We start from the raw sequence: 15,704 nt of genomic DNA, 5'->3' as shown, positions 1-15,704 counted from the left end.
AGCAACTAGATTTTGCTGATTTCATCACATAAAGTGGGAGTAGAGTTGCATTTGTGCTTCCGCAGTGGGAGATAAAGCTTGGGAGAACAACTGTGAGCACTTTGTGTGCTTTTGGTGCAGTGTTTGCACATTTTGCAGGGAGTCAGGCATTGACAGGTTGCATATTGCTATGGCAACCACCACAGGTGAGAGCTCTTCATTGCTTCACATCAAGAAGCTTGAAGGCGCGCATAATTATGATATTTGGCAAACCCAGTGCTACAATGTGTTGCTCCAGAAAAAGCAGCACAAGCCTATCAAAGAAAGGGGTGTAATGCCCGCTTCTCTTACTACTGAAGAGTGGGAAGATATGGATGAGCTGGCAAGATCTACTATCATGTTGTCTGTGTCAGACTCATTACTTTTCAGCATTCGTGAAGAGAAGACAGCTTGGGGAATGTGGCAGAGATTGCAGGACTTGTATGCCCAACATCAAAGAGATCCTGTGAGCATACAACTTGTTGTCTTTTGCATGAAAGCATGGCTGTAACGAGTTCTCCACAAAATCCACATCTCTACTCACCAAATCCGCTTTGTAGCCAGATGGTAGAAATCTATACCCCTTGCTTTCCAAATTGTATCCCACAAAAATGCATTTTACCACCTTATCATCAAGCTTAATGCAGTGTTGCTAAGGCACAAGAGCATAAGCAAGACATGCAAACACATGCATGTGAACCACTGAGGGCTTTTTGCCATTCCAAACTTCATAAGGTGTCAATGTTTGTAGGGCTTTGGTGGGGCACCCTCTGGTGCACATAACGGCGTCCATAACTGTAGACAAATCTTGTCTCTTAACCATGCAACCTACCATTTCCACATGATATTTGTTCTTCCTCTCTGCCACATCATTCTGCCAAGGTGTGTAAGACACCATGCATTGATATTTTATGCCTCTCGTCGCAGACATGTAAGCATTTAACTCTTTCAACATGTACTCTGTGAAGAAACAACACTGCTTCCAGCCCTAAAAAGGGACTTTTTGGATATTTTATATTTTATTTTTGGGGTTTTTTTGTCTTGGCTGCTGGCCTACACCTTTATGGTGACCAACCATCACCCCCCCTTCACTATATATAGCATTGCCTACACCTCACCATCCATGTACCACTTCATCGCCATATCTAGTACCATCTGGCCACCTATGGGGCTCACATCAGCGTTTTCCTCTGCTGGTCCAGGCCACCTTCTGTAGGGCTCACATCAGCCTTACATCAGGCTGTTTTTTGGTGCTTACATCAGGCTTACTTCTGCACCATATCTGCGTTTTACTTCTGCATATGTCAGCGCCTACATCAGAAGATACATCAGCTTACATCTGCGTTTTGGTTCAGTAGACATCTGCGCTTTGCTTCAGCAGTCATCTGCGTTTTGCTGCAGCATACATCAGCGTTATACATTAGCCCACATTTGCGCTTACATCATGTCACATGCACTCTGCACTGTAGTGCATGGTGACAAGCTGGCTCATCATCAGCAGTGCGACATTTGTATAGTATTAGTTCCGTTCAGGATGATATTTGTCATACGTTGTGACCCCATTGTATATCCTTAGTCCAGGATAAGTCAGGCACGAGCTACGTAGGTCATTCTCAGCCATAGTCAGTCAGTCAGTCAGTCAGTCTAAGTCCCTTAACCCACTTAAAGAGACGCATTCATGCATATACAGTCAGTAGAAACCTTAGGGTGTGCATCAGAAAGCATCCTGCATATTGCACATCATTCATGCATAGCATCTAGACCATTGTAAGAACCTCAGATAGCATCTAGGAATCATCCAGGATTTTTCTGGTATTTTTTCCCATCATTTTCAGCATTTATGCATCATCATTAAAGCATTTAATGTTTATATAGCAGTCGGCCAGCATCTAGTGCCAACCGACTAGCAACATCACTAGTATAAATAGAGGCTTTGCACAATCATCTATTCATTCATCATATTCAATAACAGAGCCATCAAGCGCTTGTCATCCTCAGCATAAGGAGCATAGGCGATTGCAGTTTCAGCCATCTCTCTTCAGCGTTTGTCTCCTACAGCCCTAGGCGCCTCAAACGCATGAGCATTCAGCCATCGACATCAGTAAAACGCAACAGTTCAGCATTCAGCCTTCAGTCCATCTTGCGTTTTTTGCATCCATGCAGTTTTCAGCATTCATTCATTCATCGTTTTGCTCCAGTCACTTGGTGAAGGTAGAACGCAGCATTCTCATTCATTTACAGCATTCATATACAGTCTAGAACAGTCCCAAACAGCCCCTCTCAGCCCTAGCTTTACATCCTTCCCTCATACCATTGGGAAGAGTGCATAGGCTCGAGATTGGACATCTTTGGTGCTTCTACAACAGTGCACAGTTCAGCCCAACACTTGGTCTTCAGAGGTCTTGCGTTTGGCTTATCGCCAATCACACTGTCAGTCTCTTTCAAGATAATAAAGCAAATACTATCTCGATAACGGGATAGGGGGCCCTTCAGTGGGTAATTCGGGACCCCATACGGTGTACAGTTCTCATCTCTCTCTCTCATATCTCTCTAAAGTTTGAAGTATTAAAGTGGATTGCTAAACTCGCGAAACTCAAGATACAGAAGACGGTGTGAGCATTTGTGTGACAGGATCCTCCAATACGAAGACTTCCGCTGCATGTTACACATCAGGCTTACGTCAGGGCTTATATCAGTGTTTATCTCAGCCCTACATCAGCTCATACATCAGGGCTCACATCCGTGCTTACCTTCAGCATATCTTGTGCATTTTGCCACAGCCCTCTCTACTGCACTCGGGACGGCAGCCCTCTCTACTACACTTCGGGACAGCAGCCCTCGTTGGGGGGGTGGGGGGGGGGGGGAGATGGGGACTGGTCATCATGCGATGGGGGGGGGGTGGGTCCACGGACATGGGGGAGCATTGGGTGATCCTAAGGAATCCGATCCTAGAGTGGTTCCGAGGAAATCTCCAAGGCAAGCAGCTCGAACGGTTCACTAAGTGATTGTTGCCTTGGGGTCTGGGCCCTATGCCATGTGCGGGAAGGCGGGGGGGGGGGGGGGGGGGGGTGAACGCTGGTGTTGGCTCTAAGGCTGGGCTTGGGCATGCTGGTGGTTGCAGCCGCCAGCCACCAACAGTCTGCCACTCCTGGGCTTACTCCTCCTCGGGGTAAGGTGCCGCCGGAGGGGTGGGGGTCTGTCCATGGTGACGAGCAAGCATGGGCAAGGTGTCATATCTGGCAATAGATGAAGCACTGGCCGGGGAGCCAGGACAACTCCACCCGCTGAAGAAAATATGAGCAGTGAGGTAGGGGATCACCAACCGATGGGGTAGGTTCTCTGGAGAAGCTCCAGGGATCCAATTCCCACCGCCTGAGCTACTCTATCGGCCGATAGAGCTGCCAAGGGGGGAGGACGTACCTAGTCCAAGGTGCTCCCAACTGTTGGAAGGAGCACCAAATAATTATCGGGGAGCTCGAGGAAGAAAACGGCCGAGAAGCTGGTGACGCCGGCCAAAGGGTGTGCATCAAGAGAGAAGTAGTAGTCCCACCTGGCAAACAAAGACTGTGCCTCCTGAATAGATCTTGGGCTCCACGACAGGGTGTTGTCTGCCAGGGCCGTCGAGTCAAAAGCTATCGTGATGTATTTGTTGCCCAAGAAATGGATGTTGGTTATCCGTCCTTGGACCCCAATGAGGACTGCCGAGATCTCAGAGTTGCCCACGTGCTTGCCAGGTTGCCTACCCGCTTGCAGACAAGTGGTTGCTTCCAATGATTGAATTGAAGAGGCCAGGAGCTGGAGGTCAGCATGAGAAAATGTGCAGTTGGGGGGGGGCCTCAGATCGGGAAGTTGGAGCAGCTGGAGGAGCCAAAGACATGCCGGGGATAAGTGGGGACCAAGAGGCACTGCGCTCCGCCATGAGGTGAGCATTCTCCAGTTGTGTAGCTCTATCTTGGAAGTCTTACAGGGTACCTTGGGGTGGAAGGTCTCTCTCATCTTCATCAAGCACCCACTGTTGCAACATGTAGTTTCTAGGATCTTGGGGTGCCATGAGAGTCCTCCGAGGGGTAAGAGCAGGGCTGGGGCTCCAACTGCGAAAAGGACAGGACGTGTGACCAGGTGAAGTAGCTGAGGGAGTGGAGGAGAAGTGGTGGCAGGAAGGTTGTGCTATTGTACACTCTCTTCGAGGGAGATGGGAGCGCCTTATAATCGATTCTGGCAGGATGCTGCAGAAGCGTGATGGTGCTCTCCACTTACCATGGCCCCGGAGGATCCATCTTGGCATTAAAGTCCCCCCCCTTTTCCCTTTTTTTCTGTCACACCTCCTTTGAGGGTTATACATATCGCTCCACTTGAGAGCTGCTCTGTAATTTTCTTTTGCAGATATTCTCTCTTTAATGACTCATAGATAGATCTTTTTTGGAAAAAAGAAAAATCTAGATGAAGCAAGGTTAGGTTCTGATACCAACTGTAAGATTATTGGTGCAATGTGAGTGTGAAACAAATATAGAATGAACAACGGAAAACTTCAACACACAAGCATTCACATGTATCCTACTCTGATCCTTGCATTATTATGTACAATGAAAAGAAATACAACTGAATGTTTCTCTATATAAAAGGTAACCAAAATCTTGATCTCCCTAGATCTCAGCCACAGCCACATCTGCTGTAGACGGCAGTCCATTACCAAAACACTGGTTGCAGATCAATTCCGAGCTCTCCAATCACCTGTTGTTTTGTGCATCAGAAGATGGCAAAGCTCCAAGATGATCAAAATGATGAATAAGTTAACGCCCTATTTTTTAGGGTGGGACTGAGCTGGTCGGCATGGGCAACCTATGTTACGACCTACCCCAGGAGCTGTCCAAATCGTGGGTACTGCTACCTGGCCTTTACCAGGCTGCCCAGACCATGTGTGTTTCTATCCAGGCTGCTTTGCCCAGCATTTTCCCACGTGGGCCGTCACACGTGACTGTACAGCTTGTCCTGGTTGCCCTGCCCTATAATACCTGCACATGTATGTGTCACATCCCCCCCTTCTCCCCAAAAAAAGAAGTTTGTACATTTCACCTCCATAGAGAGTTGTAATCTGCTCTTGAGCAGATGTTTTCTTCTTTTTACTTATGGAAGGGGGAGGGGGTGGGGGACTTTTCTTCTCTTTTCTAATTTCCTAGTCTGGAATTCAAGACTAATAAAAAGTCATCAAGCTACTTTAAAGCTTTATTTGCATCTGTTTAAATCGACATTTTTACTAGATACATTATTATCTGACACACCCTTTGTTATAAAGGGTGATAGATGCATGCTACCCTCCATCAGTTTCATAGTTTCTAGCAATTGTGCCTCCTATTACGGAAATCACCATTGAACCATTTACCTTACCCACGAAATTCTAATGACTCAAATGTATGACAAGAATTAACATAAAGTCACACTGCGGCAGCAAATGGCATCTAGGTAGTCCTATCCTTTGTTTCCTGTTCTACTTTCCTTCAATAAACTCTAAGATCTACCAAATTACTTTGCTACTAATGATACCCATTGACAAGAGCCCAACATATCCGTGTATAGATGATCACTTTGAATAGTGAACATAATCTTAAAAGTACCCATTAGTGCACCATACAGATCTTCACCCAGTTATGAAAATGCATCACTAAGAGGGGGAAAAACCAATTAATATACCCAAGTTATGGGCCAAAGAAAAATAATCATTATTTACTGCACAAGAAATTTCATCATCTTGGGCATCTTTGAAATCTCACTTACTTGACTTGGCCTTAATCAAGGTTTGCTTAGCAGACTCATCAGGAATAATCTCAACAATGAGTGTCTTTACCATCTCCAAACCATATGGTGACATTTCCTACATGAGAATTAAAAAAGTCACATTTAAAAAAGCTCAAGCTCTCTCTCTTTCCTACATGAGAATTGAAAAAAGTCACATTTAACTGTAAGATAGTCACTTTATTGTACTTTTCAGTTTCATTTGGTTGTCCTCTTTGATGAGACACCAACTTCAGATGTACTCTCAGTTTTGGTCTCATAGGCCATCATGGCCTCTTAGAGACGTTAATATATCATTTCATTTCTCTCTCTCTCTCTCTCTCTCTCTCTCTCTCTCTCTCTCTCTCTCTCCCGCAGCACTGCCCTACAAAACAGTTGGTATGATGAGTGTCGTGAGACATGGGCACAACTACAGCGTGAGATTGCCATTGGGACTCACACACATAGATAGGCCAGGATGATCTTTCGGCGCCTTGTGCAGAGGAAGAAACGAGCCTACCTGGCTAAGTTAGAGGAGGAGATCTACCAACTCTTCCTAGGGAAGGACAGCAAGAGGGCATGGAAGATGTTTCAAGAGAGACAGCTTGGTACTCTGATTACTACACCTAAGGCATGGCATGCTTATGCTAGAGAGTTGTATGATGCACCAGGACAGCCCCCCACCCCCCCTCCATTGGGAGCTAGACCGGCTAGCAGCACCTTTTTTACTATGCGGATGGTGCTAGATGTGATGGATGGTGCTAGATGTGATAGACATGTTACACAATGTAAAGGCACAGGATCATGGTGGGCTAGTTGGAGAGCACTTCTCATATGCGCGTGATACTTTGGCTCCGCTGATTGTACATGTGTTTAATCGTGCCATTTGTGAGGGTTTCCCCGCAAGCTGGACAGAGCATACCATTGTACCACTCTTTAAGAGTGGGGACCCCGTGGTATCAAGCAACTACAGACGATCATGATTGGTCATTACTTGGCCAAACTATATGGCTCTATATTGGAGTCGGAGCTGAGCGCCGCTGGGCAGAGAGGCATGGTCACCGAGCACAGGGACAGGCCGGCTTCAGGAGAGGATTTACTACCTTGGATCACATACTTACACTTCGGGCACTTATTGATGAGGGCAGGGCACATAAGAGAAGGATATACTGCTGCCTTGTGGACTTACGCAAAGCCTTCGATACCATACCACGTGCTAGGCTTATGCACAGATTGCAGGACATTGAGGTACCTGAGGATATGCAATGGGGGATATATGCTTTGTATGAGTTTGTGATAGGCGAAGTCCGAGCTCCAGGCTGACTATCCGATATCGTGACCAGCACAATAGGGGTGAAGCAGGGATGCCTGCCATCACCCACCCTCTTTGGGCTGTACATGGATGTGGTCTCCGATTATGTAGACAGATTGGGAGGCCCAGGGGCATGCCTGGCAGGGGTGTTGATACCCATCTTGTTATATGCAGATGATATTGTTCTAATCCCAGACTCTCCGGAGGGATTACAGAGACATTTGGATGCATTACAGGCGTTCTGTGCAGATAGAGATCTGACAGTGAACCTTGGGAAAACCAAGGTTATGGTGTTTAACACCACACAAGCATGGGTAACGAGATCAGAGTATCAGTTCACTTTCCGATGGGAGCCGGTTGAGTACGTCAAGTCATATGTCTATTTGGGAGTTACTTTCACAGGACCACGTTTCTCCCTGAAGGAGGCAGCAACAACTAGATTAGCTCGAGGGCATGCAGCCGTGGGGTTACTTGAGAGGTAGTGTGCACACATACAGTTTTAGGAGCCGCGCACCAAATTGTGGCTATTTGATACACTTGTCACACCGATCCTCCTATACGGAGCTCCAATTTGGGGGCCTAGCATACATCACAGATCTCAGAGATGGACGGATGAGGGATGGAGGCATATGGAGAGACCACTGATAATGATGATTGTCCGCATGATTCGGAGAAAATTATTGGTACCACATGAGATTGTTCGGGCTGAGTTGGGTGCTGCACAAGTAGTGACCAAGGCCCCATTCAAGGTAGTTATCTTTTTTTTCTTTTTTTTTTTCAGAAAGGAGACTTCTATCAAGTATGAATTTTTTTTACAAAATGGAGATTTCACACCAAGCAAGGTGGAGATCTCAACCAATCAGGAACCCTGTGCTGCCAATAGGGTCCCAAATGAGAGGATGTGAAAAAGATACCAATGTCCCACTCTCTCATAAACTGGCCGCGCTTCCTCTCTGCAGCCCTCGAAGATCCCTAGATTCTGGCCTAGGTAGCCATAATGGTGTGAATAATATCACTCCAAATCCTGCAAAGACACCGAGAAACAAGAACGGGAGTACCCTCAATGGCCTCAGTGCATCTAGCCTTCCAGATATTCCAGGCTGAGATGCTAGCAATAATCTCCCAAGAACTATCTAACCTCTGTGCCGCCAGAGGGACAAAGTGTGAAAGTGGCAAATCCTAAAGACAACACTACCGAGCAACTCCTTGCCTAACCATAATAGCCAAGCTCCTGTCAGTCCCCTTGAATCTCAGCTGAGGCTCAGACTGTGTCAACCAAATGATAGAACCAAAAGAAATGATAGCATCCCTCTTAATCCTACCAAAGAGGTGTGCAATCGTAGACCAAACCCTCTGTGCTTCCCTGCATTCCCATAAACAATGGTAAACTGACTCATCTAGGGCATGCTAGGCAAGCACCAGTAACAGACCTCCACTGATTGGTGGCCAGACCACCATGAAGGGAGGGAAGGAGGAAATTTGTGGCTTCCTATAAGAATGCCACAATCTCCGCCAAAATACCCTCTGAATGTCAATCGAAATGCCGTAAGACTCCCAATGGGGTCTAAGAGTAGGGACACTTTGAATGTGTCCCAAGATAAGCTGTCTGGCATTCCGCACTGTATAACTGAAAAAAGGCATGCTTTTCAAAGGGTTACAAGCATCCTTCCACTCCCACTCACCGGGGTCCCAATGCAAATGTCTGATAGGGCAGTCACCATACAACCAAAGGCTAACACTCTCTGTGATCATCCCTGGGGGGGGGGTGGGGGGGGTGGGGGGGGGCGGTGGGGGGTCAACAAAGACGTGCTTCCCTAACCTGCCAACAACTCTGACTGGACGAATCTGGGGACCCTCAATAAGGTCCTGCACATCACATCTCTCCAACTGCCATCCATCCTGTACAGAAAAAAAGACCGGTACATCATCCTCCCTAGGCAAGGAGAGACCCATAACCTGAAGAGGTACACCTGTCCCAGAAAAAACCCCAAACCAAGAATGATGATGACCTTCCAAAAAAGATCCAGTAATCCAGTGGTTGGGAATGGCTGCATCAATCTGTGCAATCCTCTGGCTAGAGCCTCTCAAATGCTACGTGAACTCCAATCTCTGCACCTCGGTGAGGTTCTGAAGCCTCTTCCAAGCCAGCACTGTGGGGCATAGGGTCTCCCAGCCAGCCCAAAGAATATGCATAACTGCCCCAAGAGGCCTACCATGCACATCTAAGATCAAATCATTCCACAGAATGGACTGCTGGTTAGCTTCCTCCACTGAACACGGGGGGATGTGTACCAAAAACTCTTCAGGCAGTCCCAGGCCTATTGGAGGGACCTAACCAGGGGGGACGAAGGGGAGCGGTGAATTGCATCCGAAAAAATAAAGCGTGAGCTGAAAGTCCAGTCACCTCCGCGAGCAGGGACACACTTCGTGATCTGCTGCATGAGAAAGTCCTTCCACAGCTCAGTGCCTGGAAGAAAGCCCCTAACAACAAGCTTACAGAGCAAAGCCTTACATTGCACCTCAGGGTCAATGATATTCAATCCCCCTTCCTACTTAGGCCTGATAATGGTTTCCCAAGCAACTCTGGCCCTGGTGTGTGCATTTCCATCAAGCCATGACCAAAGAAAGTTCCGAATAAGGCGACGAAGCTGGCCAATGCAGCCCTTTTGAAAAATCCAGCACGAATCAATAAACCAAGCCGTGGCTAGCAAAACTTGGTTAACCACCAAAGCTCTAGAGGCCAAGTCGAGCTTCCTCCTACTCCAGTGATGAAGTTTGCTTTTAATGCTTAAGAGCACTGGAGCAAACTGTTGTGCAGGGGAGATGTCAACGCCCACCTGACAACCAAGGTATCTGGCAGAGCATCCTCTCTCAATCCAAGTAAAACCAACATCTGTACCCCACTCTGCAAGAGGAGAATCACTGATCCAAAAACCAACTGATTTATGCCAATTGATAGTACCTCTTGCTGCCAAACAAAAGGCCTCCAAGGCTGTCCAGAAAGCACATAAACAAGCATGTGAATCCTTAAGGAACAACGCCGTATCATCTGCTGCTAACTCAGAGTCCAAAAAACTCTTCCTCCATGCATAAAGGCAGCCTGAGACCCACAACACCAGGGGCAGCCCGAAGAAACCTGCTCATAGCCTTAGTTACAATGAGGTACAATAAAGGGGCGAGGGGACAGCCCTACCTCACCGAACGGGAAATCTGAAAACGCTCGCCGCGCCCCCCACAAGCTAAAACAGTGCTATGAGCCTCCTTGTATAGGTAGGACACCCCTCTGATCCAGTTTTGGGAAAACCCCATGTGTGCCATAGTGCCCTCCAAAAAATCCCAATCCACTTTGTCATAGGCTTTTTCAAAATCAAGAAAAAGAATGGCAAGAGGCTACTGACTAGACTTTACCCACTCGACAACTTCCCAGAAAGAAAAGATGTTATCAAATATACTCCTTCCTTGGAGGAACCCATTCTGTGTATCATGGATAGTCCTTTGGAGAATCGGCTGCAACCTTATACTCAAGGCTTTAGCTAAGATCTTATATGCAGATCCAAGGAGAGTGATGGGCCTCCATTGCTTGATGTTAGTCTTGTCCCCACTCTTGGGGATAAGGTGAATCAGTCCCTCCGTGAGGTATGGCGGCATCATACCCGACAGCCACATTTCCTGAAGGGTAACAGTGATAGCATCTCCAATATGATCCCAAAAAAGAATAAAGAAGGTGGGAGAAAGACCATCATCCCCTGGGCATGAACCACTGGAAGAGGCACCCAGGGAAGAACACATAGCATCTGTAATGAGCCTGGGCATGCACTCCCAAACTTTCTGCCGTGCCACATCTCTTGGAGGAGAGGGCATCTCTGCAGTCAACAAAGACCGATAAAAATATGAAGCAATACCCCTTACCTTATCAGGCTCAATCTGAACCTCACCCTGTGAATCCTGCAAGTACCTCACAGAATCCCTGCTATGGGAAGGCCTGTGCACTGAAAAAAAACTCTTTGTTGCATCTGCCACCCATCTAAGTCCAAAAAGCCTCGTTCGCATGAAACGCAAACTCAGCCCTCCTATCCATGGCCAACTGCAACTCTGCTCTAACTGTGGTCAAGAGGTTTGTAATCCAGGACGCATGTGGATGCTTTTCATGTTCCCTCTGAAGAGCAGCAATCCTACGCCTAATAGCCTCCTCCTTCTTGGACAAGGCAACGCTATGATAATGATGGCTAGTCCTCTCAAGAGCCAGCGCAATATTATGACGAGGATCAGCATCGTCACAAGATTTCCATATCTCTTTGATCTCAAGGGAGATGTCAGCATCTAGATAAAGAGAGTCAGGGATACGGACACGGGGAGAGGCCGAGCGAGCCCCAGGCTCCCTGAGACACAAAACGACGGGGCAATGATCGGATTTGGCGGTGCCAAGCATAATAGCAATGGTGCCTCCTCTATCCAGGGACCAATCATCCACATAAAATCTGTCCAGACATGCAAAGATGCTCTCATCCCCGCTCCTGCAGTTATGCCAAGAGAAAGATAAAGAGTTTGGCCTTCTCTGGAAGTCATCCTCAGTCCAGCAATCCCTGCCAAAAAAAGAAAGCGTGAACCTCTCCCATGAGGTTCACTCCAAAGGGTGTAAACCCCCTTCGCGTCCACCCTTCTTGTCAGAAGGTTGCTCAACCATATTGAAGTCTCCTCCCACTATCCAATGATCAACCTGGGGTGCAAGCTTGACTCACCTCCCAACCATGACAGCCGTGGGCGAGCCCACAATCTGGGCTGTCCCCACCGAGCCACGAGCTGAGCTAACTAGGTTGATGTACCGACCAATCTCCTCCTCGCGACGTCCCATACCGCCACGAAGCTGCCCTCGCGGGCCTCGAGATTGCTGCCGGCCTCGGCTGCATAAAGCAGGTGCACGTCTGCACTAGATCCAGGCTCTAAGACCATAGAGCTCTCACAAACTCGCGAGACTCTCTATATCTCAATAACTAACCATGGCCACCTTTTTATAGGCTCTTGGCCAGTCATCGGGCGTCCACACTTGGACGCCCGCCCGTCCATACTTGGGTGCCCGCCCGTTAGTTTATCCCTAACTCAGCTCGTCAATCAGCCTGCCTAGTTCCAAGCTTCCCCAAGCCTCGAAACTAGTCTTGCGTGCGTGTAGCACACGGTGGATACACACTGTGCACATGACATACTCCCCTTCCTCTAAGAGCTCACTCCTGAGCTCACTAAAAAGCCAGGGTAATCTCTCTGAAGAGTAGTCAATGTCTCCTATGTAGCGTCCTCCTCAACACGATCCTTCCACTTGATCTTGTATTCCGTGATAAGCATATTACGCAATCTTCTTTCACGAAATCCAAGAATCTTTTCAGGTTCGTGCGGAACAAATGTCATGTTCTCGACATCTATAATTTCTTGAGGAGTACTAACTGATCTGGTCCACCCAGTACTTCCTTAAGTCTACTGACATGAAATACAGGATGAACTTTCACATGAGAAGGCAAATCCAATTCATATGCAACTGAACCAATCCGTCGTGTAACACGAAACGATCCACGGTATCTAGGGGATAATTTCGGAGATCGACCTGTCCGTAAAGTCTCGGAATCTTTCGGAACTCGCAAATACACCATCGCTCCTTCAGAGAACTCTCTGGGTGAACGATGTCTATTAGAATAAAACCTGTCTTGGTCTTGAGCACTTCTAAAAGATTCCTTCGCAACTTGTAACATTTCCTGCATATCTTGCAAAAAATTACATGCTGCATCATGCTGAAGTCCTGAGAATCCTACTGTAACACGTGATCTAGGTTGAAAACCATACATAAGCATAAAAGGACTAAAACCTGTACTCGTATGCTTAGTACTGTTATATGCAAATTCTAACATAGGAAGATAATCCTCCCATGAACTCTGTCTTTTGGATACATATGCTCGAAGCATATCCTCCAAAATTTAATTCACTCTTTCAGTCTGGCCATCAGATTGAGGATGATCTGAGGAACTCAAATTCAAAGTTGTTTCCAACTTCTCAAAAACAAGTTTCCAAAAATCACTCGTAAACTTAGAGTCCCTATCACTAACTATGTTCTGCGGTAACCCGTACAGTCTAAACAATTGCTCGATAAACTGCCATGCTAATTGCGTAGCTGTAATAGTCTTTTGAGTCGGTAAAAATCTAGCCATTTTTGTCAAGCGATCTACCACAACCCAAATAGAATCGTGGCCTTGATGTGTTCTTGGCAATCCGGTAATAAAATCCATGGAAATACTTTCCCATTTATTACCTGGGATTTGCAAAGGATGCAACAACCTAGCCTGTCTAAAGCGTTCAGCTTTATTTGCCCGACAAATTTGACACTTGAGAACATAATCTTCTACATACCCTTTCATCTTTGGCCAATAAAAAGTGTGTTTCACTAACGATAGTGTCCCGTGTATCCGAGGGTGTCCAGCAAAAGGGGCATCGTGACACTCCTTAAGAATCTTGGACCTAATGTCCGGGATCTGTGGTACACAAATTTTGTCATTACGGAATAGTAAACCATTCCGAATCATCCACTGGCCTCCTGCAGCCTGAATAGTAGACTGCTTCAGTCATTGAGTCTTCGTCAATCAATGAGCTCCCGTCCTGGATCTTATGCCAAAATGGACCAAAATAACTATTAGTCCTGCAAAGCCCTCCCAATGACTAAAATAAGTCAGTAGAAATCTCGGTGAACGACAAAGTATTCACCTCTCTAATCCGACTAAGCGCATCTGCAATACTATTCATGGACCCTTTCTGATAACGGATCTCAAAATCAAAATCTTGCATTAACTCCGCCCAACGAGCTTTCCTGCCTCTCAAATCATCCGCATCACACACATACTTGATTGACTGATGATCAGTCAATACCACAAACTTGGAGCCATATAAATAATGTCTCCAAACCTTGAGAGTATGAATCACAGCATAAAGCTCCTTCTCAAGGGTTGGCCAACGAGATTGAGTGTCGTCTAGCTTTTTACTTTCAAAAGCAACCGGTCTACCATCTTGAAATAAAGCAGCCCCGATAGCATAGTCACTAGCATCAGTTTCAAGAACATAAGGCCGACTAGGATCAGGTAATGCTAAGATAGGTGCTTCCTTGACTTTATCTTTCAAAAGTCTGAAGGCCATATCCAAATCGTTATTCCAAGTGATAGGCTGATTTGACTTACGTCCACGACCTTTCAATAAGTCGGTCATCGGTAGTGTGAGCTGAGAGAACTCCCTTACAGATTTCCGAAGAAAAACTACAAAACCGAGAAAAGAACGAAGTTGTTTCACTGTTCGCGGTATAGGCCAGTCCAGAACCTTCTGAACTTGGTCATATACCCGAGAAAGTAGAGAGGGTAGTGGTCAATCGAGCAATGGAGTTCTGCAAAGCTTGCATCTGGGATGCAATTTGTGCCTGACGTTCCGTCGAAGAAGCTTCGAGAGCTACTTTGAACTCTTGAAAATCTGATTTTGACACAAAATCGTCAAAAAGATCGGCATCGGTACCTTCCGTCGGCAAGCCTTCGCGTTCCACAAGGGGCTCCAACTCTGATTCTTGGGTCGACATCGTGAAGAGGATAAGTGGAGAGAAAATTTAATCTTTGCACAAGGAAAGTGCAAGGGAACTTGAGAGCTTGAGAGCTTGAAAACGTGAGAGATGTGTGGCAAGAAGCCCACTTGAGGGGGTTTATAAAGGTTTCCACAAAAACTAAAAGCCCCCAAAAGCTATCTTTAGCTTTTGCTTTTGTGTTTTTTTCTTCTTTTATATATATATATATATATATATATATATATCCATATATATTTTCTTATATATATGGATATTTTCTTATATATATATATATACACAAAAGCTATCTTTAGCTTTTGCTTTTGTGTTTTTTTCTTCTTTTATATATATATATATATATGGATATATATATTCTAGGTTCTTAAAAAAATAAAACACCTTTGAAACCTTGGAGGAGGGGTCTTTTAAACTTTTTTTTTTTTTAAACGAAAGCTCTAAAAAAAACGTGGACTTTCCTTGTTTTTTTTTCCTCCTCCTGGATTAACCGCCGGCGTGCTGGCTGCCGTCACCTGCGTTAGCCGGTGCTTTCTTGCGCCAACCTGCGCCTGCGCCTGCGTCTGCGCTAGCCTGCGTGGGCCTGGGCGCCTGCCTTGCCTGGCCTGAGCGCTGGCCTGGACTGGCACCTGCGCGCCTGGCCTAGGCGCTGTCCTGGCTGACTACGCAGGCCTAGCCGCCTCGCTTGGCAGGCCTGGTCGCCTGGTCATGCAGGCCTGGCCGCCTGGCTATGTAGGCCCATGCGCCCGCCAGCCAGCCTCCGATAGCCAACCAACATCACCCGCCAGCGCACAAACCTGCCAGCGTATCCACCTTCTCACACGTGCTCTCTCTCTCATTCGAACCAAAAGCAAACTTGCTTTTTCTGTTTTCTCTCTCTACGTTGATGCGACTGCACAAACGAGTCTCTCCTCTTCTTTGCAAAGCAAACGACCCTACCATCTACTATCCCCATCAACATGGGTTTCTTTGATGAAAAAAAACACATACTATTTACATACTATTTCTGAAAAC

At 46.6% G+C, this 15,704-nt stretch overlaps 1 protein-coding gene across 3 annotated transcripts in view; it reads right to left on the bottom strand.

Moving 5' to 3' along the window:
* Positions 1–15,704, bottom strand: part of LOC147613723 (hypersensitive-induced reaction 1 protein-like) — a 42,915-nt gene that overhangs the window by 11,791 nt on the left and 15,420 nt on the right. For all 3 annotated transcript variants that reach the window (XM_086781689.1, XM_086781691.1, XM_086781690.1), the window contains exon 5: positions 5,791–5,887. In XM_086781689.1, the coding sequence (XP_086637815.1) occupies positions 5,791–5,887 (97 nt within the window). The remainder of the gene's footprint in view (positions 1–5,790; positions 5,888–15,704) is intronic.

Source organism: Cibotium barometz, chromosome 43, assembly GCF_041138505.1.
Source record: "Cibotium barometz isolate CiBa-2024 chromosome 43, ASM4113850v1, whole genome shotgun sequence".
NCBI classification, from domain to species: domain Eukaryota; kingdom Viridiplantae; phylum Streptophyta; class Polypodiopsida; order Cyatheales; family Cibotiaceae; genus Cibotium; species Cibotium barometz.
This window is presented reverse-complemented; position numbering and strand designations above follow the sequence as displayed.